This window comes from Cyprinodon variegatus, unplaced genomic scaffold (assembly GCF_000732505.1).
Source record: "Cyprinodon variegatus isolate N-32 unplaced genomic scaffold, C_variegatus-1.0 Scaffold254, whole genome shotgun sequence".
Taxonomy (NCBI): domain Eukaryota; kingdom Metazoa; phylum Chordata; class Actinopteri; order Cyprinodontiformes; family Cyprinodontidae; genus Cyprinodon; species Cyprinodon variegatus.
In genome coordinates, this window is record NW_015150707.1 from 134,279 (window position 1) to 152,088 (window position 17,810).

The window sequence follows — 17,810 nt, forward strand, 5'->3', positions numbered from 1 at the left end:
GTTGGAAGAGGGTAAGTGCTCAGGGTTAGTGTTTAGGGGCCGGTTTGGAATTAGGCTGATTACTTAGGTGCAATAGAATAAGTAATAATTCTTTATATTGTTATTGGAAGCATGCTACCCATCTTGTAAGTATTGGTTTCATAAATGTTATGTTGAAAAAGCTTTTTTGGTGGCAAAGTGTTTCTTCTGCCTGAATGTGTTATGGTATAAAATATGTATGTATTTATTCTATGCTTGCTCTTTAAAATATCAGAATTTGAACCTACTTTATATTTCAATTTTTTTTAACTGTTAAAACAAAATCTGTGATCATTTAATCAGTACTTGTCTTGAACACCTTTTTAAGCAAATGTTTTTTAATTGTGTTTGACAGTTTTCTTGGGCAAGTTGTTAAATGCACTTGAGTAAAGCTTTGTTGATATAGTACTGCTCTGGAGTATTGTTTTTGGATTCTCCATCCACCTCTGAAGGACGTAGAAAAGGGGGAGAAAGGGTTTCCACTATTATTATTAAAATAAACATTGTATTAACCGTCAGAAGGATCACATTGCCAGACAGGGTAAAGGTGACAGATCAGATGTATTTGTTTTGTGCTAATTTTATATAAAGAGCAGGTAAAGATACGGGGGAAATTTTGGAAACAAGATCCACTTCCAAACTTCTGTGCAACATTTAAAAAAAATCTTAAATAAAATTTAGAAGAGGGTGAAAATTCAGCTGTAGCAGTAAATAAATATTGTACAATTGATTGATCGTCTCAATAAAAACTATAATAGCCTCATCATGAGACAGAAAAGTAAAATATATGATATGCTATCTTCTATTTATGAGAAAGTATGTATTTTATGGCATCCCAATTCTTAGGGATAAATCTTTTTTGCCAAGAGTTAATCTCGAGACAAATAATTAATATTGAGTTTAAACTTATTTATCTCAAATGAGTAAATATAGTTTTTGTTTCTTTCACTTTCATTTTGAGAAAATTACACAACAGTGCAGTTTTGTTTTTAGTGAAATGAAACTAACCAAGTATAGTAAGAAGATGGCAGCGAAGAGTGAAGCACCGGATTCTTTGTGCTGCTCTATATGCCTGGAGGTGTTGAAGAAACCCGTGACTCTTCACTGTGGCCACAGCTACTGTATGGACTGTGTAAATTGCTACTGGGACCAGAAGGATCCAAAGGGTGTTTGCAGCTGTCCTCAATGCAGACACACTTTCAGCTCCAGACCTGTACTAAACAAGAACACAGTGCTGGTTGATTTGATTGAGAAAATGGCTGACTCAGAGCGAGCCGCTCCTTTAGGTGAAAAGAAAGCCGGTCCAAGCGAAGTGGAGTGTGATTTCTGCACTGCGAAGAAACTGAAAGCTGTCAAGACCTGCTTGGTGTGCCTGGCTTCTTACTGTGCCACACATGTGCAGCCTCACTACCAGTCTGCAGCTTTCCAAAGGCACAAGCTGGTGGAGGTGTCAACCTCCATTCAGGAGAAGATCTGCTCTAAGCATGACAAGCTGCTCGAAGTGTACTGTCGCACTGATGATGAGTGCATTTGCTTACTTTGTGTCATGGATGAGCACAAAGGTCATGACACTGTCTCAGCGGCGGCAGGAAGGAAAGACAAACAAGTAGGACTGTTGTCATTATTATCATGTTACTATTCCCAAAATTATGTTATTCTATCATCCAGATTTGTTCTGCAAAAAAAAAAAAAAAAAAAGGGAAACATAGCACAGTTGATTCTATTGAATGAACTCTAACATTGCTTAATTGACTTGGGGCAAAAAACCTGTTCTAGGACAGGGGCTGCAACTAACGATTGTTTTGCAAATTGATTAATTACCATTAATCCGATTATTTGTTTCAGCCCTAACTGGGACCAATAATTCTATAGGGGAAAATTTTATAAAATACAATTATAGAAAAAATAACTATGAAGGGAAATAGGAAAAATAACAAGTACAATTGAAACTCATTATTTTTACTTCTAAATGTATCCCTGTAAGTGTGTTTGAATGCATAAAATTTGTAGGTCAAAGACACACACCCAAAACCAAGCCTTAAACCAACCAGACTGGCCACTCTAAAGTTTCTTCAAAGTTTGATTGCTATAGAAATGCCATACCCGCAACAGAGATTGTCACTCAAAAAGGTTACGTCCCTGATACCTCGATTATCATCACAGCACCAGGGAAACAATTTCAACACAGGCTGCACAACTTTACCCATAAAAATAGCAATACCCTGAGGGACTGGTATGACAATTAGACAGTACCACTTATGTTTCATTGGTGTAATTTGCCTTTTAAATTATTAACAAAAATTACAAAAGATTCTGATTATGAGTAAAAACGATATATTTGTATTGTTTAATTGAGTAAACAATATTTGTATTTTTAGAAGCTATTTGGAGAGAAGAAACAAAGATACCAGCAAGCAACTGGAGAAAAGGAGAAGCAGTTACGACAGCTGAAAGAGAGAAGAAAAGCATTTGAGGTGACTTTCTTTGTTTCTGTTGGCTAAATTAATCATTTATGAAGCATATTTCCAGTAAAGTAATAGTAAAGTAGATCAAGGTTTTTTTTGTTGTGGTTACTGCCCTTAGGTTTCCAGAGATGCAGCGCTTGATCAAAATGAGAAGATTTATAATGAAATTATCGCGATGGCAAACAAAAGACGTTCGGCTGTGAAGGAGTTAATCATACATCAGGAAAAGGCCGCCACTGGTCAAATGGACACACTCACTGATCGCCTTCAGAAGGAGATTGGAAGTCTGAAGAGGAGAGAGGATGAACTGAGGAAGCTGTCTTCAACCGGGGATAACATTTATTTTCTGCAGGTAAACAGATGAATCCACAGCATTTGCAGTTAAGATACAATGCTTTGCAAGAGTATGTTTTCCACATGGTCATACAAAACATCAGTGTTTTTCTGGACGTTTTTAATGTGATATACCGAGACAAAGGGTTCCATTAATAAGTTGAAGGAAAATGTAAATTTTGAGTCATGAAATAGAAGTGTAAAATCTGATGTGCATTTGTATTTAGAGGCTGCATATGGAGCAGTTCCTCACACTCTTGGTTTGTGTTAAAAGAGTCCTGGTGCAAACTCTTGCATGCTCAGCCTTTCCAGAAGTTGCTCTTGCTTCTAAAGAAAATAAGTTGCATGGAGCTAGTTTACCACTACCATTGCTGACATACAAATTCTTCATGGATCAGTGCTTCTATGTTCCTCTTGTATCTATCAGTCGGCCTTAGTAAAGTCCGCTCAAACTGAGCCTTTTTCTGTTGGAGTTTTATTCCTGTTAAAAAGTAGTTTTTCCTCTCAACTGTCACCACTTGCATGATAACTGTGATCGAAACACAATATAAAGGAATGTCCACTGTTGCCACATGCACATCCAAGAGGAGTGTATCCTGCAAAGTCAATGACTTGATGCAATTGGCTGATTTTTCTTAGAAGAGTTTTAACCAATCTAACTAGATGATCTGGTTGAATTGTCCCTGTAAAGCGTCTTGAGATTAGATGTGTTTTAAATTTGCACTAGATTTATGAATTGAAATAAGCAATTCAATTAAAATTAAACTAATTTGAATTTATAAATCAAATTAAATTGAATTGTAATGTTCTGTTATAAGAGGAAAGAGGACTAATCATATATGAAAATGATGTGTTTTAGATCTTTATTTGCAAAGATCTTAAAATGCAGTGTCCTATTTCCGTCTTTTCTTTTACAGTGTGGGGATTATTTGTGCTGGAGAATTACATACAGAAAATGATTTAATATTTGTGGGTATGGGTGTGGCAGTTGCACCAATAGTCACTCCAGGTTTGAATCCTGACCTAGAGATCTATTCTGCATGTCATTCTTGTTCTCTCTCCACCCCATTTCCTGTCTGTCTGTTGTCTAATGAGGTGCCTCAAAATGTAAAAGCTTTTGCATTGTAGTGTAATAAAATGTCCGACATTCCAAGGATAGGGACACATTTGTAAATCTTATTATGATATTGTGTTTTGCTTTTATGTTTTTCAGCAAAGCAAGTCTGTTTTGGACAGTGCAGAACCCGAGCCGAGCCTCAGCTTCAATCTTCAACTAGAGAAACCCTTTGACTTTGTTACGAAGGCTATATCAAACTTTAAAGAGAAAACTGATTCTTTGGCTTCCACTTTAAAGGAGATATCAGAGACCTGTAAGAAAAGAAAAAACACACAAAAAGATTTCTATATGTAGGTGTGTGGTTGTGTGATATTAAGGGGTTTGTGAAAAGGATAACAGTACATTTTCCCTGTTTTCAGTTGAAACTGTTGCAGAGCCAAAGACAAGACAGGAATTGTGGATGTGTAAGTTGTTTACCTAACATTCATAAATTGTTTTAGTTGATTTATATTGAATAGCAAATGCTTTACATTTTTTTTTTTTTACGTTTAAGATTCCTGTAGCTTGAGTTTGGATCCCAACACAGCTTTTGAGAACCTGTTGGTCTCTGAGGGAAACACCAAGGTTACTTGGACCAAGAAAGCCCAGAAGTACCAGTACCACCCGGAGAGGTTTACCAAATATGATCAAGTGTTGTGCTCAGAAGGTTTGTCTGGTGTTTGCTACTGGGAAGTTGAGTGGAAGGGGCCAAGAATCGAGATTGCTGTGTGCTATAAAGGACCAAACATGGATGAAAGCTGCTTTGGATTCAATGACAAGTCCTGGAGTGTTTCTCTCTCCAATTCTGGATGCATGTTTTGGCACAACGAAAACAAAATCAAAATCCAGAACCGCTGCTTTGGTACAGTTGGAGTGTATCTAAACCACAAAGCTGGCATCCTATCTTTTTACAGTGTTTCTAGCTCTGGAGAACTGATGCTCCTCCATGAAGTTCACACCGCTTTCTCTCAGCCTCTGTACCCTGGTTTTATGGTTTCCAGGGGATCATCAATAAAGATAGTAAAGCAGCAGTAAAAAAAAGAAAAAATGAAAAGGAGAATGGAACTGCAGCTTGTTTAAATAAAGTCCAATTTGTTTTCAACCCAGAAAACATACAGCAAAAATAAGCATATGATATTTAGCCATTGACTGAAATAAACTGAAATGATGTACATTTTTGTCAAGTTATTAAATGGGGGCATTCAAAGATGGATGGATGTAAAAATTAACTGAGGATTCTGATATTTGTTCACTTTTAATAAACTTCTGATTTTGTGCAACCCTTATTTTATGTTTAAAATATTGTTGTTTCTCATTCTTTGTCTTACCTTAATAAGAACAGACAACTCTTGTTCAGCAAATTAAATCTAGGAGCCACAGTCAAGTGCTTATGTTTAACTGGTCTTTGGAACATGTTCACTTGAGAACCAAGAAAGCCACGCTTAGATATTTACTTTTTAGATTAACATCATTTTGGGCACATGATTATAGAAAAAATTGTGCTAATCTAATTCAATTTGAATGATTTAAAATGACTTGAAGAAGAGGGTAAAAGCATTTTTGGATTACTCACCTCAGACTTCCTGGTTAAACACTCGGCATTTTGGTTTCTTTTCAGTCTTTTTTTATTTAACATGGTATTTCAGTCAATTTTAGTAGAAAAAAGACACATATATATTACACTAATAATTTGTGTAGTGACTTATACTCTTAAACATTTTTTCTTTTTTTTTTCTTGACTATATAAATAAGTAATGATTCAAATCCCTTTATGGTGTATCACATATATTCTTTATTACTTTTGGAAACCTAAGCTAAACATTTAAGCTGATAAGAAACCGTTGACATTATGAACCTTTTGCACCACTACGAAACAGCGACCATCTCCTTTTAATTGTAATGAAAAAGGTCCCAATCTGAAACAGCTGGCCAATAGGTAAATAACACTTCAAGTCCATTCTGGTAATGATATTACAGATTTGCCCAAAACAAATAAAATTTTTGTAATATGAAAGGGAGAGATACAAAAATGTATAGTGTGGAATGTGATTAAAAGAATGAACAGTGTTAAAAAGGAATATAGATATCCAGTATTAATTATAGATAAAACAAGTATAATAAAAGATAAATAAAGAAAAAGCTGAAATATTATCTAAAACATTCAGTTTAATTTATAGTTCAAATAACATTAGTGATGAGGGAAAGAAAGGGGAGAGAAACCACCAAACTGAAATACAAAGACTTGCTACAAATGAATGAAGATAGAAATAATTTAATAAAAGAACCGTTTACAAAAGCTGAATTATATTCTGTGCTAAAGAAAACAAAAAATACAGCACCTGGTAAATATCAGAGCTGGTACACCATGATAAATAATTTAAGTGAAACATCTAAAGATGTTATTTTAGATCTCTAAAGTCTTGGAGGAAGGGGAGCTGCCACAGAGGTGGAACGAGTCAGTCATCCTACCAACAGCTAAAACAGGGAAGGATTGTTGGCCGCTCACACTGAGTCTGGTTCTGCTGGAGGTTTCTTCCTGTTAAAAGGGATTTTTTTTCTCACCACTCTCGCTACAGTGTGAGGGATTGCATCCGAGTCAATGAGTCGATGCAATCAACTGGTTTTCCTTAGATAGAAAACTTTGAATAAATTTGAATCTATGATCTGCTGTACTGTAAAGTGCCTTGAGATGACATGTGTTGTGAATGGGCGCTATATAAATAAAATGAACTGAATTGAATTGAAATTGTTCAAAACCATAAAGTAATCATCCTATTACTCTAACGTTAAATCTACTAAGCTATTACCTGGATCATCCAACACAAGACATTTTAAAACCATACTGGAAAAAGGAAAAAAAATATATATATGAAATGTTTTGAATGGACTACTGGAAGGAAGACAGGGGAATTTCAGATGCAAAATATAGAAATAAGTCAATTAATACCATTAGCTGTTACACCATCATGGATTTTGAATTTATTGGAAAAGAAATAGGAAAGAAATTTGTTTTTAGAGTCTAATTTGATTCAAGATTATACAAACAGTTAATATCAATTCATTCAGATATATACAGATGCATCAAACAAATGAAAAAATAGGAGTAGCAGTATTAGTACCAGAGTTTAAAGTAAAGATTTGAAAAAAAAATCCCTGATAGTTTTATCTGTTTACACAGGATAACTTTTGACAGATTTGTTGGCAGTTCAGTGGGTGGAAGAGATTAAACCTTATAATTTGCTCAGATTAAACATTCTAAGCATTATAATTTGCTCAGATTAAAGCTCTGTATTGACGAGTTTAAAACACAATCATTCAGACCGTAGACCAGATATGCTATTAGAAATTCATCTGGAAACATTTAATATAAGAGATATATTGCAAAGAAATTTAGGAAGCAAACAGAATCAATCTTTTCTAATATTAAAAGAAAAATGGCCAAATTGTTTAATAGAATTTGATTATATTTTAGGTAATATATAGATTAATCCACCACTTGCCACACTCCATACCAGTCTTTGGTGGTAATGCACAACTTATTTTTTTTGCCAACCACCAAAAAACACAAGAAGAAGAAGAAGAAGAAGGAAAGTGAAAGTATAAGTTTGAGCGGGGGAAAATGGCTCACAGTGCTGACCTCTTGGATTGCTCCATTTGTCTACAGTTACTGGATCAGCCTGTGACTACAGCCTGTGGACACAGCTACTGCATGGAATGTATAAACACTTTCTGGGATTCGGGACCTAACACTGAAGGAACATACAGCTGCCCTCAGTGCCGGACAACCTTTAGCCCAAAGCCTGTTCTCCAGAGGAACACAGTCTTGGCTAACCTGTTGGATGAGCACAAGAAGAAGAGCAAACAAAGTGCTGCAGCTGACCCACGGGATGCTTTATCACCTGGGGATGTACCATGTGATTCTTGCTCTGAGATTAAAAGGAAAGCTCAAATGTATTGCCTCATGTGTTTAGCCTCTTTCTGTGAGACACATCTGCAGCCTCATCTCCAGGTACCTGTTCTGATGAAGCACAAATTGATCCAGGCCTCTGCAAGAATCAAAGAAAGCATCTGCTCTCGTCATGACAGACGATTTGAAATTTACTGTCGCACGGATGAGCAGCTGTTGTGTCCACTTTGTGTGGTGCAGCACAAGAATCATGACATTGTGGAAGTCACAACAGAAGTTAACTGGAAGCAGGTAATCTAGTTAAACAGAAACCCAAAGTTGGGTTTTTATGTTTAACTGTTTTTTAATCTCAGTTTCTTAAAAGTTGATGACTTCCTGCTTTAACAGGAGCAACTGAAAAAGACCAGAGACGAGATAGCAACTAGAACTCTTTTTTGCCAGCATGAAATAGGACAGCTGAAGCAAGCAGCTAAATCTATTCAAGTAAGTGTTGTAATGCAGAACACATACTTGGGATGGAAAGGTCTGAACTATATCTACCTTTGTGGGTTAAATGTCTGGATTAAAAATCAGAATTAGGCAATAAGCTAATACCATTTGGCTTCATAGAAATCTACAAGATGTCAAAAAATATTTTTGAAACATTTTCTTTTCTCATTTTTCTATGGTAAATAGCTATTAGTAGATTTACTGTGTGATAAATCTGATTCACGTGTTAAGTTTGGGATTACCGGTACTAGCTACGTTCAATCTTTTAAATAAAACATACGCTTATTTCAAATAATTGTAGATCCTATGGATCTTCCTGGTCTTTTTAGACTTTAATGTAAACAGCTCTTTGAATGTATGCATCCTTTATTTATATTATTGATTCAGGAACATTTATTCGAGATTATTGGACCTAACCTCACTTAAATGGGAAACATATAGTTTTTTCAATATTTCATTGATTTTTAATAATGTTTGACGTATAACGTGAGTAGTTGGAGACTGCTGTAACTGACTGTCTAAATGTGAAGGAGAAACATGTGATGCAGCTCATGATAGCTCTTAATGGTTTGTTTTCCACAAGGATGCTTTTTGGGAGGTGAGCGATAACTTTGAGCAGCAGTGCACCGAACATATTCGTTTGTATGTCCACTATCTGGAGAGGAAATGTGTCGAAGTAAGAGAAGAAGTTAAAGCGGTAGAGAAAACTGGAGTGGATTGGACTGTAAATCACATTGGACAACTGGAACGTGAAGTCCACAAACTGAAGGGAATTGGCCATAATCTCCGTCAACTTGCACAAACAGATGAACCCATTCAATTTCTTCAGGTGATTTATTAGTTTTATTCACTTTTTTCATCTTAATTTTCTTTTTTATGTGAATGTCCAGATTATGTATTTATTTGTCTCCTGCAGGATTTTCAGGCCCTGGGTGGCCTCCCTGTGATTTCATGTGCCAATAAAGGACCAGTGTCTCTGGCAGAGTTTGTTTCTGCAAAAAAGGACCAAATGAAACGCATGTGTGACAAGGAGAATGCCCAGTTATTTGGACATTTAAAAGATAACACAAGTGAGCTCAGTATATTGCTATAATTTTCATGAGATCTACATACATTTTTTATGAGAAAGTATTTGGGCCACAATAAGGAAAAAATAAATTAGGGGGAGGAATTTTCTCCCTTCTTCCTCAACAAGTCAGTAAAGTTGAAATGTTGACAATAAAGTCAAACTGTCAACAAAAAGCTCATTTTCAAAAGCATGTAGGCGAGCAAACGACGCCAAAGGGCACGTTGTTGAGCTGATTTCTGTCATTATTTATGACCACTGACAAGATTATATTGAAACTGTTTTCAGCTAGTTTCATTGACTGTTTGACTTTATTCTCAACAGTTCTTACCTGACTTGTAAAAGGAAGAGGACCCCCATTGTACCTATTAAATTGGAGAATTTTTGTTTTTCTTTTCAGTAATGAGTGTTCCCAGGAGGCCTTATATTGGTTTAAGATCAAGACAAGACATGTTGTGCATGCGTCAATGTGAGTAGCGCAACATGAATATTCTTCCAAACATGCGTAGAATGTCAATATCTGAATGAATTAATTTATTATCTTCTGCAGATCTTGCCCCTGAGCTGGATCCTAACACAGTGCATGCATGTCTCTACATGACAAACACCAAGAGAGAACTATCGTGGGGAATAACAGGCCAAGCTCATCCTGATCACCCAGACAGATTCACTACGTTTTACCAATCGATGTGCAAAAAAGGCCTTAAAGGAAACCACTACTGGGAGGTGGAGTGGGACGGTGGCGTCATCGAGGTTGCTGTGTCATATAAAGGCATCCAAAGGAAAGGAAATGACAACGGCTGCTGCTTTGGCCACAACAAGCTGTCTTGGAAAATTATCTGCTATCCTTCCAGTTGTACTTTTTGGCACAACAATCTTCACAAAAGTCTTATTCCTCCAGCTCAGTCTCGCAGAGTCGGAGTTCACCTCCAGTATGCTGAAGGAAAACTGAGCTTCTACAGCGTTTCATCCTCTGGTAGCCTCAGCCTGTTGCACCAAGTCCAGACAACCTTTACTGAACCGCTATACCCTGGATTTACAGTAGATTTAGGGGCATTTCTCAAAATATGCACCCTCTAAACATTTTTTTTTTTTACTGTTTTCTGTTTTTTACAGAGAACTATCTTGGGAAAATGGTATTCAACTATTCCCTCCAGTTAGATAAACAGAGATTGATGGATTTCATTCAGTCTGTCCAGTCAGAACAGGCCATGGTATTCAGGCCTGTTCTGACTGGACAGAGATTTTTCTCCCCAATTAACCCAGCAGAAAAGCTGTGAGGGTCTCCACACCTCTCTACCCAAAGCAAAAAGACAGACAGATTGGAGAAAGAGTCTAAATGTTTTGAGAACTGCTTCACATTATGGCCATACCCTCCATGTTGTGGTCTTGGAGCTCTTAGGCCCAATGAATAAAAGTCAGAAATCATAAATCTATATATATCTATATATATATATGTAAAAGGAAATTAATTTTCCCCACCACAGTTCCTCCCTTTTAATTATTAAAAAGATATCATCTTCTTTGCAATTGAGAAATAAAAAGGAAAAAAATCTATGGCTATTTATCATGGGATTTTGAACTAAGAAAGCAATGGGAATAAAATCAATGCAAAAATATTGCACATATTTTCATATGCCAAAAATGACAAGACATGCTCAGTGAAGTATTTTTTTTACTTTGTTTTATTGATATATATATATGCACAGACAGCACACACTTTGGTGTTAAAATCTTTGTTAAATCACGAGAGTGGAAATGCTTTACTGACTTTAGATGTAATAATTACAGACTTCATGCTTCCTTTTAGCTTTAGATATTGAAGTTTTTGCAGTCAGCTTATTATTGCATTGAAATGATTGTTTCTTATTCCTGTACACGCCTACTTAGAAATATTTTAAGATTTATTCTGATGTCTGAACAATGTTTGTTGATTCACATTTTTAAACTTGAATAAAGCATATCTTTGTATTATCACACATTTCGTATTCTATTGTAATATGTCTATATTAGTTTACCTTTTCACATTGATTGTAAAATTCAACTCAAACAGTCTTTCATCACAACCATTTAATTAAAATGGTTAATTTCAGTAAAAAAAAATCATAAATATTTACAGACATGAGGACTTGTATAGTTTGTGTTCCACAACATAACATTTTATGCATTACTGAGGCACAAAAGTGCAGCGCCAGCGCCACTAATAGGGTTTCGGCAAAAGCGTTCATAGAACAGAATCGGTGGAGAAATGTTCAATGGTATCATAGAAGCGCAGTGTGGCCTTATAATGCAGCAGCTTCTCAGACAGAGAGCTGCTGCTCATGGGTTTACCCTGAACACTCAGATCCATGTACCTAAACAGCAACATAAGGAAACACTTTTAGAACATCTCATACTATGATTTTCCTTCACACAGGATGACATAACTACAACGTTATTGCATTATATATTCTAGAGATAATACTGTACCTATATGATATTCTCCAGAACAGGAAAGTATTTATCGTCATCAATGAAGCCAGAAGGAAGAAGAATTTCTCCAGGTTTCCTTCATGCAGAGAGTTAGGGTAGAAGTTTCCTGCATTGTTATTGAAACATTTTTGTCTCATGAATTGGTGTCAGAGAAAAAACATGATTAAAAGAGCTTATTTTTCTTCAATTAAACTTAAAAAAATAAAATTCATATAAACTAAATTCTCTTTCAATGATTATATTGCCTCCTTTTTCTTTGATTACGTGTTTTACAAATAACTGATTCTTATAACAAAGATCAAAAACCCCCTTGGAGTACTACATTAATGCAGTGTGGCATAGAGGTAATTATCCTCTGGCTTTGCTGAGGTGTTTACGAAGCCTTTTAGCTTATCTGCATTACTGTTTGTGGTGTCACTGATTTTCTTCTTACAATACACCATAAGTTCACAATGGGATAAGGTCAGGCAAGTGATACCGTGCTCAATGTGTCATAGCGACCGAGATCCAAAGCAATTTGGATTCATCGTCTCTTAAATCTGCTTTCAGTTTCAGAAAACATAGCAACACTTTTTCCTTTCTCATACCTTTTTTAATTAATCTGCTTGTATACAGCAGTCTGTGAACATTAACTCTCTTTAGATTTGTTTGACAGTCTGCTGTCAAGTTTTCAGATCTAATTAGTTGTAAGTCATAATCAATTAGATTAACTCAAATAAATCACACAGTATGTAATGATCATTTAATAAGCTCTACTTTCTAAATTGAAATACATAATTTTTAGTTAAATTATGAAGATGGACTTTTATTTGTACCTCCAGAGCAAAAATACACCAGCTGAATGATGAAAGCACCGAGTAAACAGCCCCCTCCATAGGATAAAGTGAGAAAGTGCAACGAGATCCCCCTGATGTGGCTCGGAATCAGCTGGAAGGATATAAGGCAACCTGTCAAAGAACAAGAGACTGTCACATTTCTGCTTCATCTGATAGATCTCAAGTCCTTAATTGAACTTGAAGACTTTTTGCTCACATGCAGGAGTGACAAGGGCCTCAGCTACACCGAGAAGGATGTACTGAGGTGCCAGCTGGAAACAAGGCATGGATGACACATGCAGGACCTTTCCGGACAGGGTCTGCTCCACCAGTGGGTAGGCCTTCCTGTGAATCTCCACCAAACCTGCCACCAGGACAGACATAGCAGCACATGCATGGCCCAAAGCTGGAAGAGGAGGGCGGAGAGGGTGGTACAATGGGATAAGGGGGCTGCAGATGAGGGATGTGGTTGCAAGATGAGCGAGAAGAAAGATGTAAGATCATTTGTTACAGATTACTCAGAGTGTGAGGGAGTGAGACTTACTTATGACTCGTGCAGGTGCAGGCGGAGTTCTCTCCAGGGAGAGGAAGTAGGTGGCCACAAACTCCATCACTGGGGCTAAGAGCAGCAGAGGTAGGATGCTGATGACATTCATGGCACCAATGGGCAACAGAAGGTCATTGAGGTGGAGGTTGGAGTTCATTGTCTGTATGTAGTAACCTGAGGGAATCTGTGGAAAAACACCTGCTCAACCTCTTTGGTTTTACAAAAACAGTATTAAAAGTTCTCAATCTGTTCGTCATGCCTGTGTGATGCAGACTCTATACAGCAGCTGAAGCCCATAGAGAGGGAAGAGTTTCACCAAGACCTTGACGTTTTCTACATGGGTCTCGCTGTAACGCCCGCCATTGTTCTCCTTGGCCCGGTCCAGCCAGGACACCACATGTCCACTCAGGTGGTGATGACGGAGGCAGCACAATTTGAAAGAGTTCAGGAAAACTCCGAGTGTGGTCAGTAAGGATCCACCTGAAAGCAGACCCAACGGGAGGTAAGACCAGCACACATAAACCTTTTTATGTGTCATTTGTTCCTACATATGCTCTTTTAGACCTTGTTGATATTACATACTTCACATTCTTTGACCCTGTTATATCTCAAAAGTCTTTTTTGAAAAGTTCAACATTTAATTGATTTGGTAAGATGAGAGTGCACCAAGTTTTCTGTGTTGGAACAGACAGAGAAAGAGATCATTGATAATCCCACTTTGCACAGTCTCTCTTGATTCTCTAGGGCTCTGGGCCCTTCTGTAGTCAACCTCAATTCTTTTAAGGTTTAGATCTGAGCACTGAGAAGAACAGTCAGGATAAGATGATTAGAGTTTATGTGAAATGTTCCATTACCAAATATTTAAGGTGAAAGACCTAACTTAATTTTACAGGTACACCCCATCAGTGTTTTTTCATATCTTTCATAATGTCCTGCCCTCTAACACGGCTTTAAAGGAGGATCAGGCCAGCAGCATCACATTGTGGATGGGTACTTTCCACATATTCAACCTTTATATCAAAATAACAATGAAGCTTAGTTTTGTAGCTGAAAAGTTCAGTATTAGCCTCAGCTGAGCAAAGTGCAAAAAATGCTTTTCCTAGTATCACTCCCAACAAAGTGATTGACATCTAGATGGAATTTAGCACTTGTTATAGAGACTTGGTATGACCAAAATAACACTCTTTGATAAAGATTTCCAAAAATGAGCTTAGGATATTAGTTTGTGGTTGCAAGACACTAGAAGGTCCCTTTCTAGCCAATTAGTCAGTGGCTGATAGAAGTGAGTCTTTGTAACCTGGCCCCTAGTGAGGCCTCCTCTTTGCCCATACCAAAGCTTTCAAAAAGTGGTTTCTTCATAGCCAACTAGAAATGAATGTGTCTGAAACAAAGGAGCCTCTTGTTTACACAAAGCCAAAACCCGCAATAGGCCTGGTTCAAATTGATGGGCAGCACGTTAAAACTGGGGGAGACTTTGAAATATCTGGGTGCAGTCCATGAAAGTCACTTGAGTTTCTCTGCAAATTCAGAGAAATGTTCACAGTGACTCAGTCGTGTTAGAAGATTAAGCTGTCTTGGTGTCAGTCCAAAGACTTTAAAGTTTGTGTATTCTGCTCATACTGAGAGGGTTTTAACATTTCACCTCTATACGTGGTTTGGTCACCTGAGTTGCAAATACAAGACAAAGTCTGTGTCCAAAATCCACCCTAATCACTATATAGGGCACTGCATAGTGGTTACGCCATTTTGAATGAGTTTCTGAACATCTAGTGGAGAAAAAAGTAATGGACTCACAATGCACCTTAAAAATGCACCTTGAAAAGTAGTGATCATCCATGGTCACTAGATGAGCAGATATATATATATATATATACCGTATAAATATATATAAAATCCACTTTTACATAGTCCCCGCTCTATATAGTGATTTAGGGATCTAGGGGTTAGGGCGGATGCTCGGACACAGCCAAAGTTAAACAAAGTTGTGAAAATGGCTGGTAACATTTTAGGGAAACTCCAGAAGAACCCGACCCACATTTATAATGAGGAGAGAGGAAAACTCATAGAATTTTAGCAGATATCTCTTATCCTTTGTCTTGCCAGTTTGAGGCTCTGAAGTCTCGTTGGAACTGCTGGGTTGCTCTGACTAGAGGTTCTCTAAAAGGATCCTTCATCCCAAACATTCTTTTGAATTCAACAAAGTAAAGCATCCATACATACAACATGAACTGCTCTAGCTCTTTATTTAACTTGACCCTTTTTATCTGTATTTATGTTCTCATGTTTTTATTGTTTTTTTTTTTTTATCATTTATCAGCTTCTTCTTGGTCAACAATAAAAGTTTAGTCTGTTCGATTTAATCTAAATTTATGCACCAAAGAACTGAACTTGGTATTACTAATTAGAAAATAAAGAAAATGCTAAATAATCTGATAAAGGGTCACAGTAATGTAAATTATTGTTAATGGTAATTTAATTTTGAAGGGGTTTGTAGGGGTAACGACAGTTATGTCACTGTGTCAGTGTTTGTTAACATAAATGTTCTGAAGGATTTCTTCAGAATTTTCAGTGAGATTATACTAATTTATTAAAAGATTAATGTATTTTAGTTTCTTGATGTTTTCGCTAGGAATGCCATTACATTTGGCTGCAGTTGTACCTCTCTTGGGTTTGTAGGTGAGTTTATTGCGCATCATGTGGATGGCGATGAGTGCTAGCAGAACAGAGGTGAAAGGGATGAGGAAGCCCAGGTTTTGGGCCACAGACTGCTGGATGTAAGCGATGCCTAAGAACACAACAGTGGAACTGAGATTCACCAACCAGTAGAACCTAAACACAATGAAAATAAAGCAATTAATTTCATGTACTTCCAACAAGTTGTACACAAATAATTAGTCTAGTTTTCCCTGTAAGACATTTTGAATGATGTGTCAATTTAAAGGTGGTGCTTTCTGCTTTGAGGTTCAGAAAGTAGCTTTACCCACCAGTTGAAGAACGACAGGAGCTGGTGCTGGTTGTAGCTCTGCAGGCTGTAGGCCCCCATCGGACAGAGGATGGCCCTGATGCCACCGATGCCCAGTGCGACGGCCAGGAGGCCCATGTAAAAAAAGATCTGCTGCTCCATGGGGTCCAGCTTGTGGGTCATGTGATGAGTATCAATGTAGAAATCCTCAAATGGAAAGGCAACCACTGGCAGCATGGCTGTGCCTATCAGGAACACCACAACTTTAGCTCTGCTCAAAATCTCTGGGTCGCATCTCTTCATTGTTTACTTATGGTTTGCTGTCAAAGAGAGAGACTTTTTGACCATCATTTAGTGGTATTCATTAATAGCCATTTGGACCTTTTAAATAGCTTTTAAAGGTTTATTCTTTAGGTATCTACAGCTTTTCTTGTAACCAACCACTACAGAAGGAATTATTAGTTATAAATCAAGTAAAAATAAATAAATACATTTTTCACTTGAAGGCTTAAATCCCGAGGGATGAATCAGTGTTGTGTTAATCCATACTTCAACTTTGTATTTGTTACTGTCAGAGTTAAAAACAATTCGATTTTTACCGTCTGTAAATTAACTAATTTCTTATTTTGATTTATAGAAACAAAATAGTAGAAGCAAAAACAGGAATAAAATATAATCGTATAAGGGTATTCACTTGGTGAACGACTTGCTGAAATTCCTTCATTTTAATAAACCTGAAATATTTTTTTTAAAGCTACTCACCTAAACGTGCCCACATTCCTAAGTCTGGAAAAAAAGTCTGGACAAGATGTCAAGTCAACAACAAACAAAAGATTAGCAATAACTTAAAGTGTAATATGGAGCTGTAATCAGGTAGTGAGAACTTGACCAAAAAAGGGTGGAAAGAAAGGCTAAAGTTCTTTTTGAACAAATTGAAGACAGACTTTCAGAAAACCAGGTGAGCTATTAACAGAGAGCACATTTTAAAAGATTTACTATCTGCTTTATTTTAACTTAAAAATAAAGTTATTGAGAGTGTTTTAATTTGGGAACATTGAGAAATTGAATTCAAATGCATACATACTTTTGTATATCTGAACAAATCAAATAAAGTGGTTTTAAAATGTTTACAGAAATTAGGATTTAAGACATTAAAATAAATAAAAAATTCCTTTTTTTTTTTTTTTTATCATAATACCTATCTACTGATAAAAAGTACTTGCTTTTCCACTATAGCTTACCAAAGAAGTGAAGAAAAGAACACAAGTAAAGAACCTTAGTCCTTCCTAAGCAGGTTTCTGCAACCCAGCCAACAAAAACAGGGGTCAGGGTGCTGGCTCCTATGAAACACAGGTTGATGGTTGCAGCCAGGTTGTTGTCATAGCCAAGCTTCACGGTGCAGAACAGAATCATGTTACACACAATCCCAAAGAATGTAAACCTTTCACACAGCTCCACCAGCAGCACACAGATGACAACTTGAAGCTTCTTGTGAGACTTCTTCTGTGTTCTTCGTGTCCGGAAGAAACGCTGCTCTCTTCCTCCACCGGCCGCTACTCTTTTCAGCTCTGTTGCAACCATTCCACTGGAACTGGGAGGTGAATCCCCTGCAGCTCAGTTGGCGAAAGACTGGAGGTTAA

General features: G+C 36.9%; 3 protein-coding genes across 3 annotated transcripts; 2 read left to right on the forward strand and 1 right to left on the reverse strand.

The window, feature by feature from the left end:
- The first annotated feature begins 1,042 nt into the window (after nt 1-1,042).
- On the forward strand, nt 1,043-5,141 carry LOC107089473 (E3 ubiquitin/ISG15 ligase TRIM25-like). The gene is made up of 6 exons (XM_015382283.1): nt 1,043-1,624; nt 2,397-2,492; nt 2,602-2,835; nt 4,030-4,186; nt 4,293-4,337; nt 4,427-5,141. Exons 1-6 carry the CDS (start codon nt 1,043-1,045, stop codon nt 4,945-4,947), a joined length of 1,635 nt encoding a protein of 544 aa, XP_015237769.1. The 3' UTR covers nt 4,948-5,141.
- A 2,385-nt stretch (nt 5,142-7,526) lies between these two features.
- Nucleotides 7,527-10,790, forward strand: LOC107089471 (E3 ubiquitin/ISG15 ligase TRIM25-like). Its single transcript, XM_015382280.1, has 6 exons — nt 7,527-8,110; nt 8,207-8,302; nt 8,892-9,137; nt 9,225-9,378; nt 9,775-9,843; nt 9,925-10,790. Exons 1-6 carry the CDS (start codon nt 7,532-7,534, stop codon nt 10,452-10,454), a joined length of 1,674 nt encoding a protein of 557 aa, XP_015237766.1. The 5' UTR covers nt 7,527-7,531; the 3' UTR covers nt 10,455-10,790.
- An 808-nt stretch (nt 10,791-11,598) lies between these two features.
- Nucleotides 11,599-17,751, reverse strand: slc15a5 (solute carrier family 15, member 5). The gene is made up of 9 exons (XM_015382273.1): nt 17,412-17,751; nt 16,193-16,415; nt 15,868-16,037; nt 13,468-13,688; nt 13,206-13,392; nt 12,879-13,067; nt 12,662-12,793; nt 11,844-11,952; nt 11,599-11,728 (listed from the first exon to the last, which is right to left on the reverse strand). Exons 1-9 carry the CDS (start codon nt 17,749-17,751, stop codon nt 11,599-11,601), a joined length of 1,701 nt encoding a protein of 566 aa, XP_015237759.1.
- Between the last annotated feature and the right edge of the window lie 59 nt (nt 17,752-17,810).

What these genes read in the sequence shown, in the direction of transcription:
- LOC107089473 (XM_015382283.1), top strand. Translation starts at nt 1,043, where the DNA reads ATGGCAGCGAAGAGTGAAGCACCGGATTCTTTGTGCTGCTCTATATGC. An exon ending in AAAGGAGATATCAGAGACCT is followed by an intron (nt 4,187 to 4,292) that starts GTAAGAAAAGAA and finishes CCCTGTTTTCAG; the next exon opens with TTGAAACTGTTGCAGAGCCA. An exon ending in AAGACAGGAATTGTGGATGT is followed by an intron (nt 4,338 to 4,426) that starts GTAAGTTGTTTA and finishes TTTACGTTTAAG; the next exon opens with ATTCCTGTAGCTTGAGTTTG.
- LOC107089471 (XM_015382280.1), top strand. Translation starts at nt 7,532, where the DNA reads ATGGCTCACAGTGCTGACCTCTTGGATTGCTCCATTTGTCTACAGTTA. An exon ending in AAGCAGCTAAATCTATTCAA is followed by an intron (nt 8,303 to 8,891) that starts GTAAGTGTTGTA and finishes GTTTTCCACAAG; the next exon opens with GATGCTTTTTGGGAGGTGAG. An exon ending in AACCCATTCAATTTCTTCAG is followed by an intron (nt 9,138 to 9,224) that starts GTGATTTATTAG and finishes TGTCTCCTGCAG; the next exon opens with GATTTTCAGGCCCTGGGTGG.
- slc15a5 (XM_015382273.1), bottom strand. Translation starts at nt 17,751, where the DNA reads ATGGTTGCAACAGAGCTGAAAAGAGTAGCGGCCGGTGGAGGAAGAGAG. An exon ending in GGCCCTTGTCACTCCTGCAT is followed by an intron (nt 12,794 to 12,878) that starts GTGAGCAAAAAG and finishes GTTCTTTGACAG; the next exon opens with GTTGCCTTATATCCTTCCAG. An exon ending in TTCTGGAGAATATCATATAG is followed by an intron (nt 11,729 to 11,843) that starts GTACAGTATTAT and finishes GTTGCTGTTTAG; the next exon opens with GTACATGGATCTGAGTGTTC.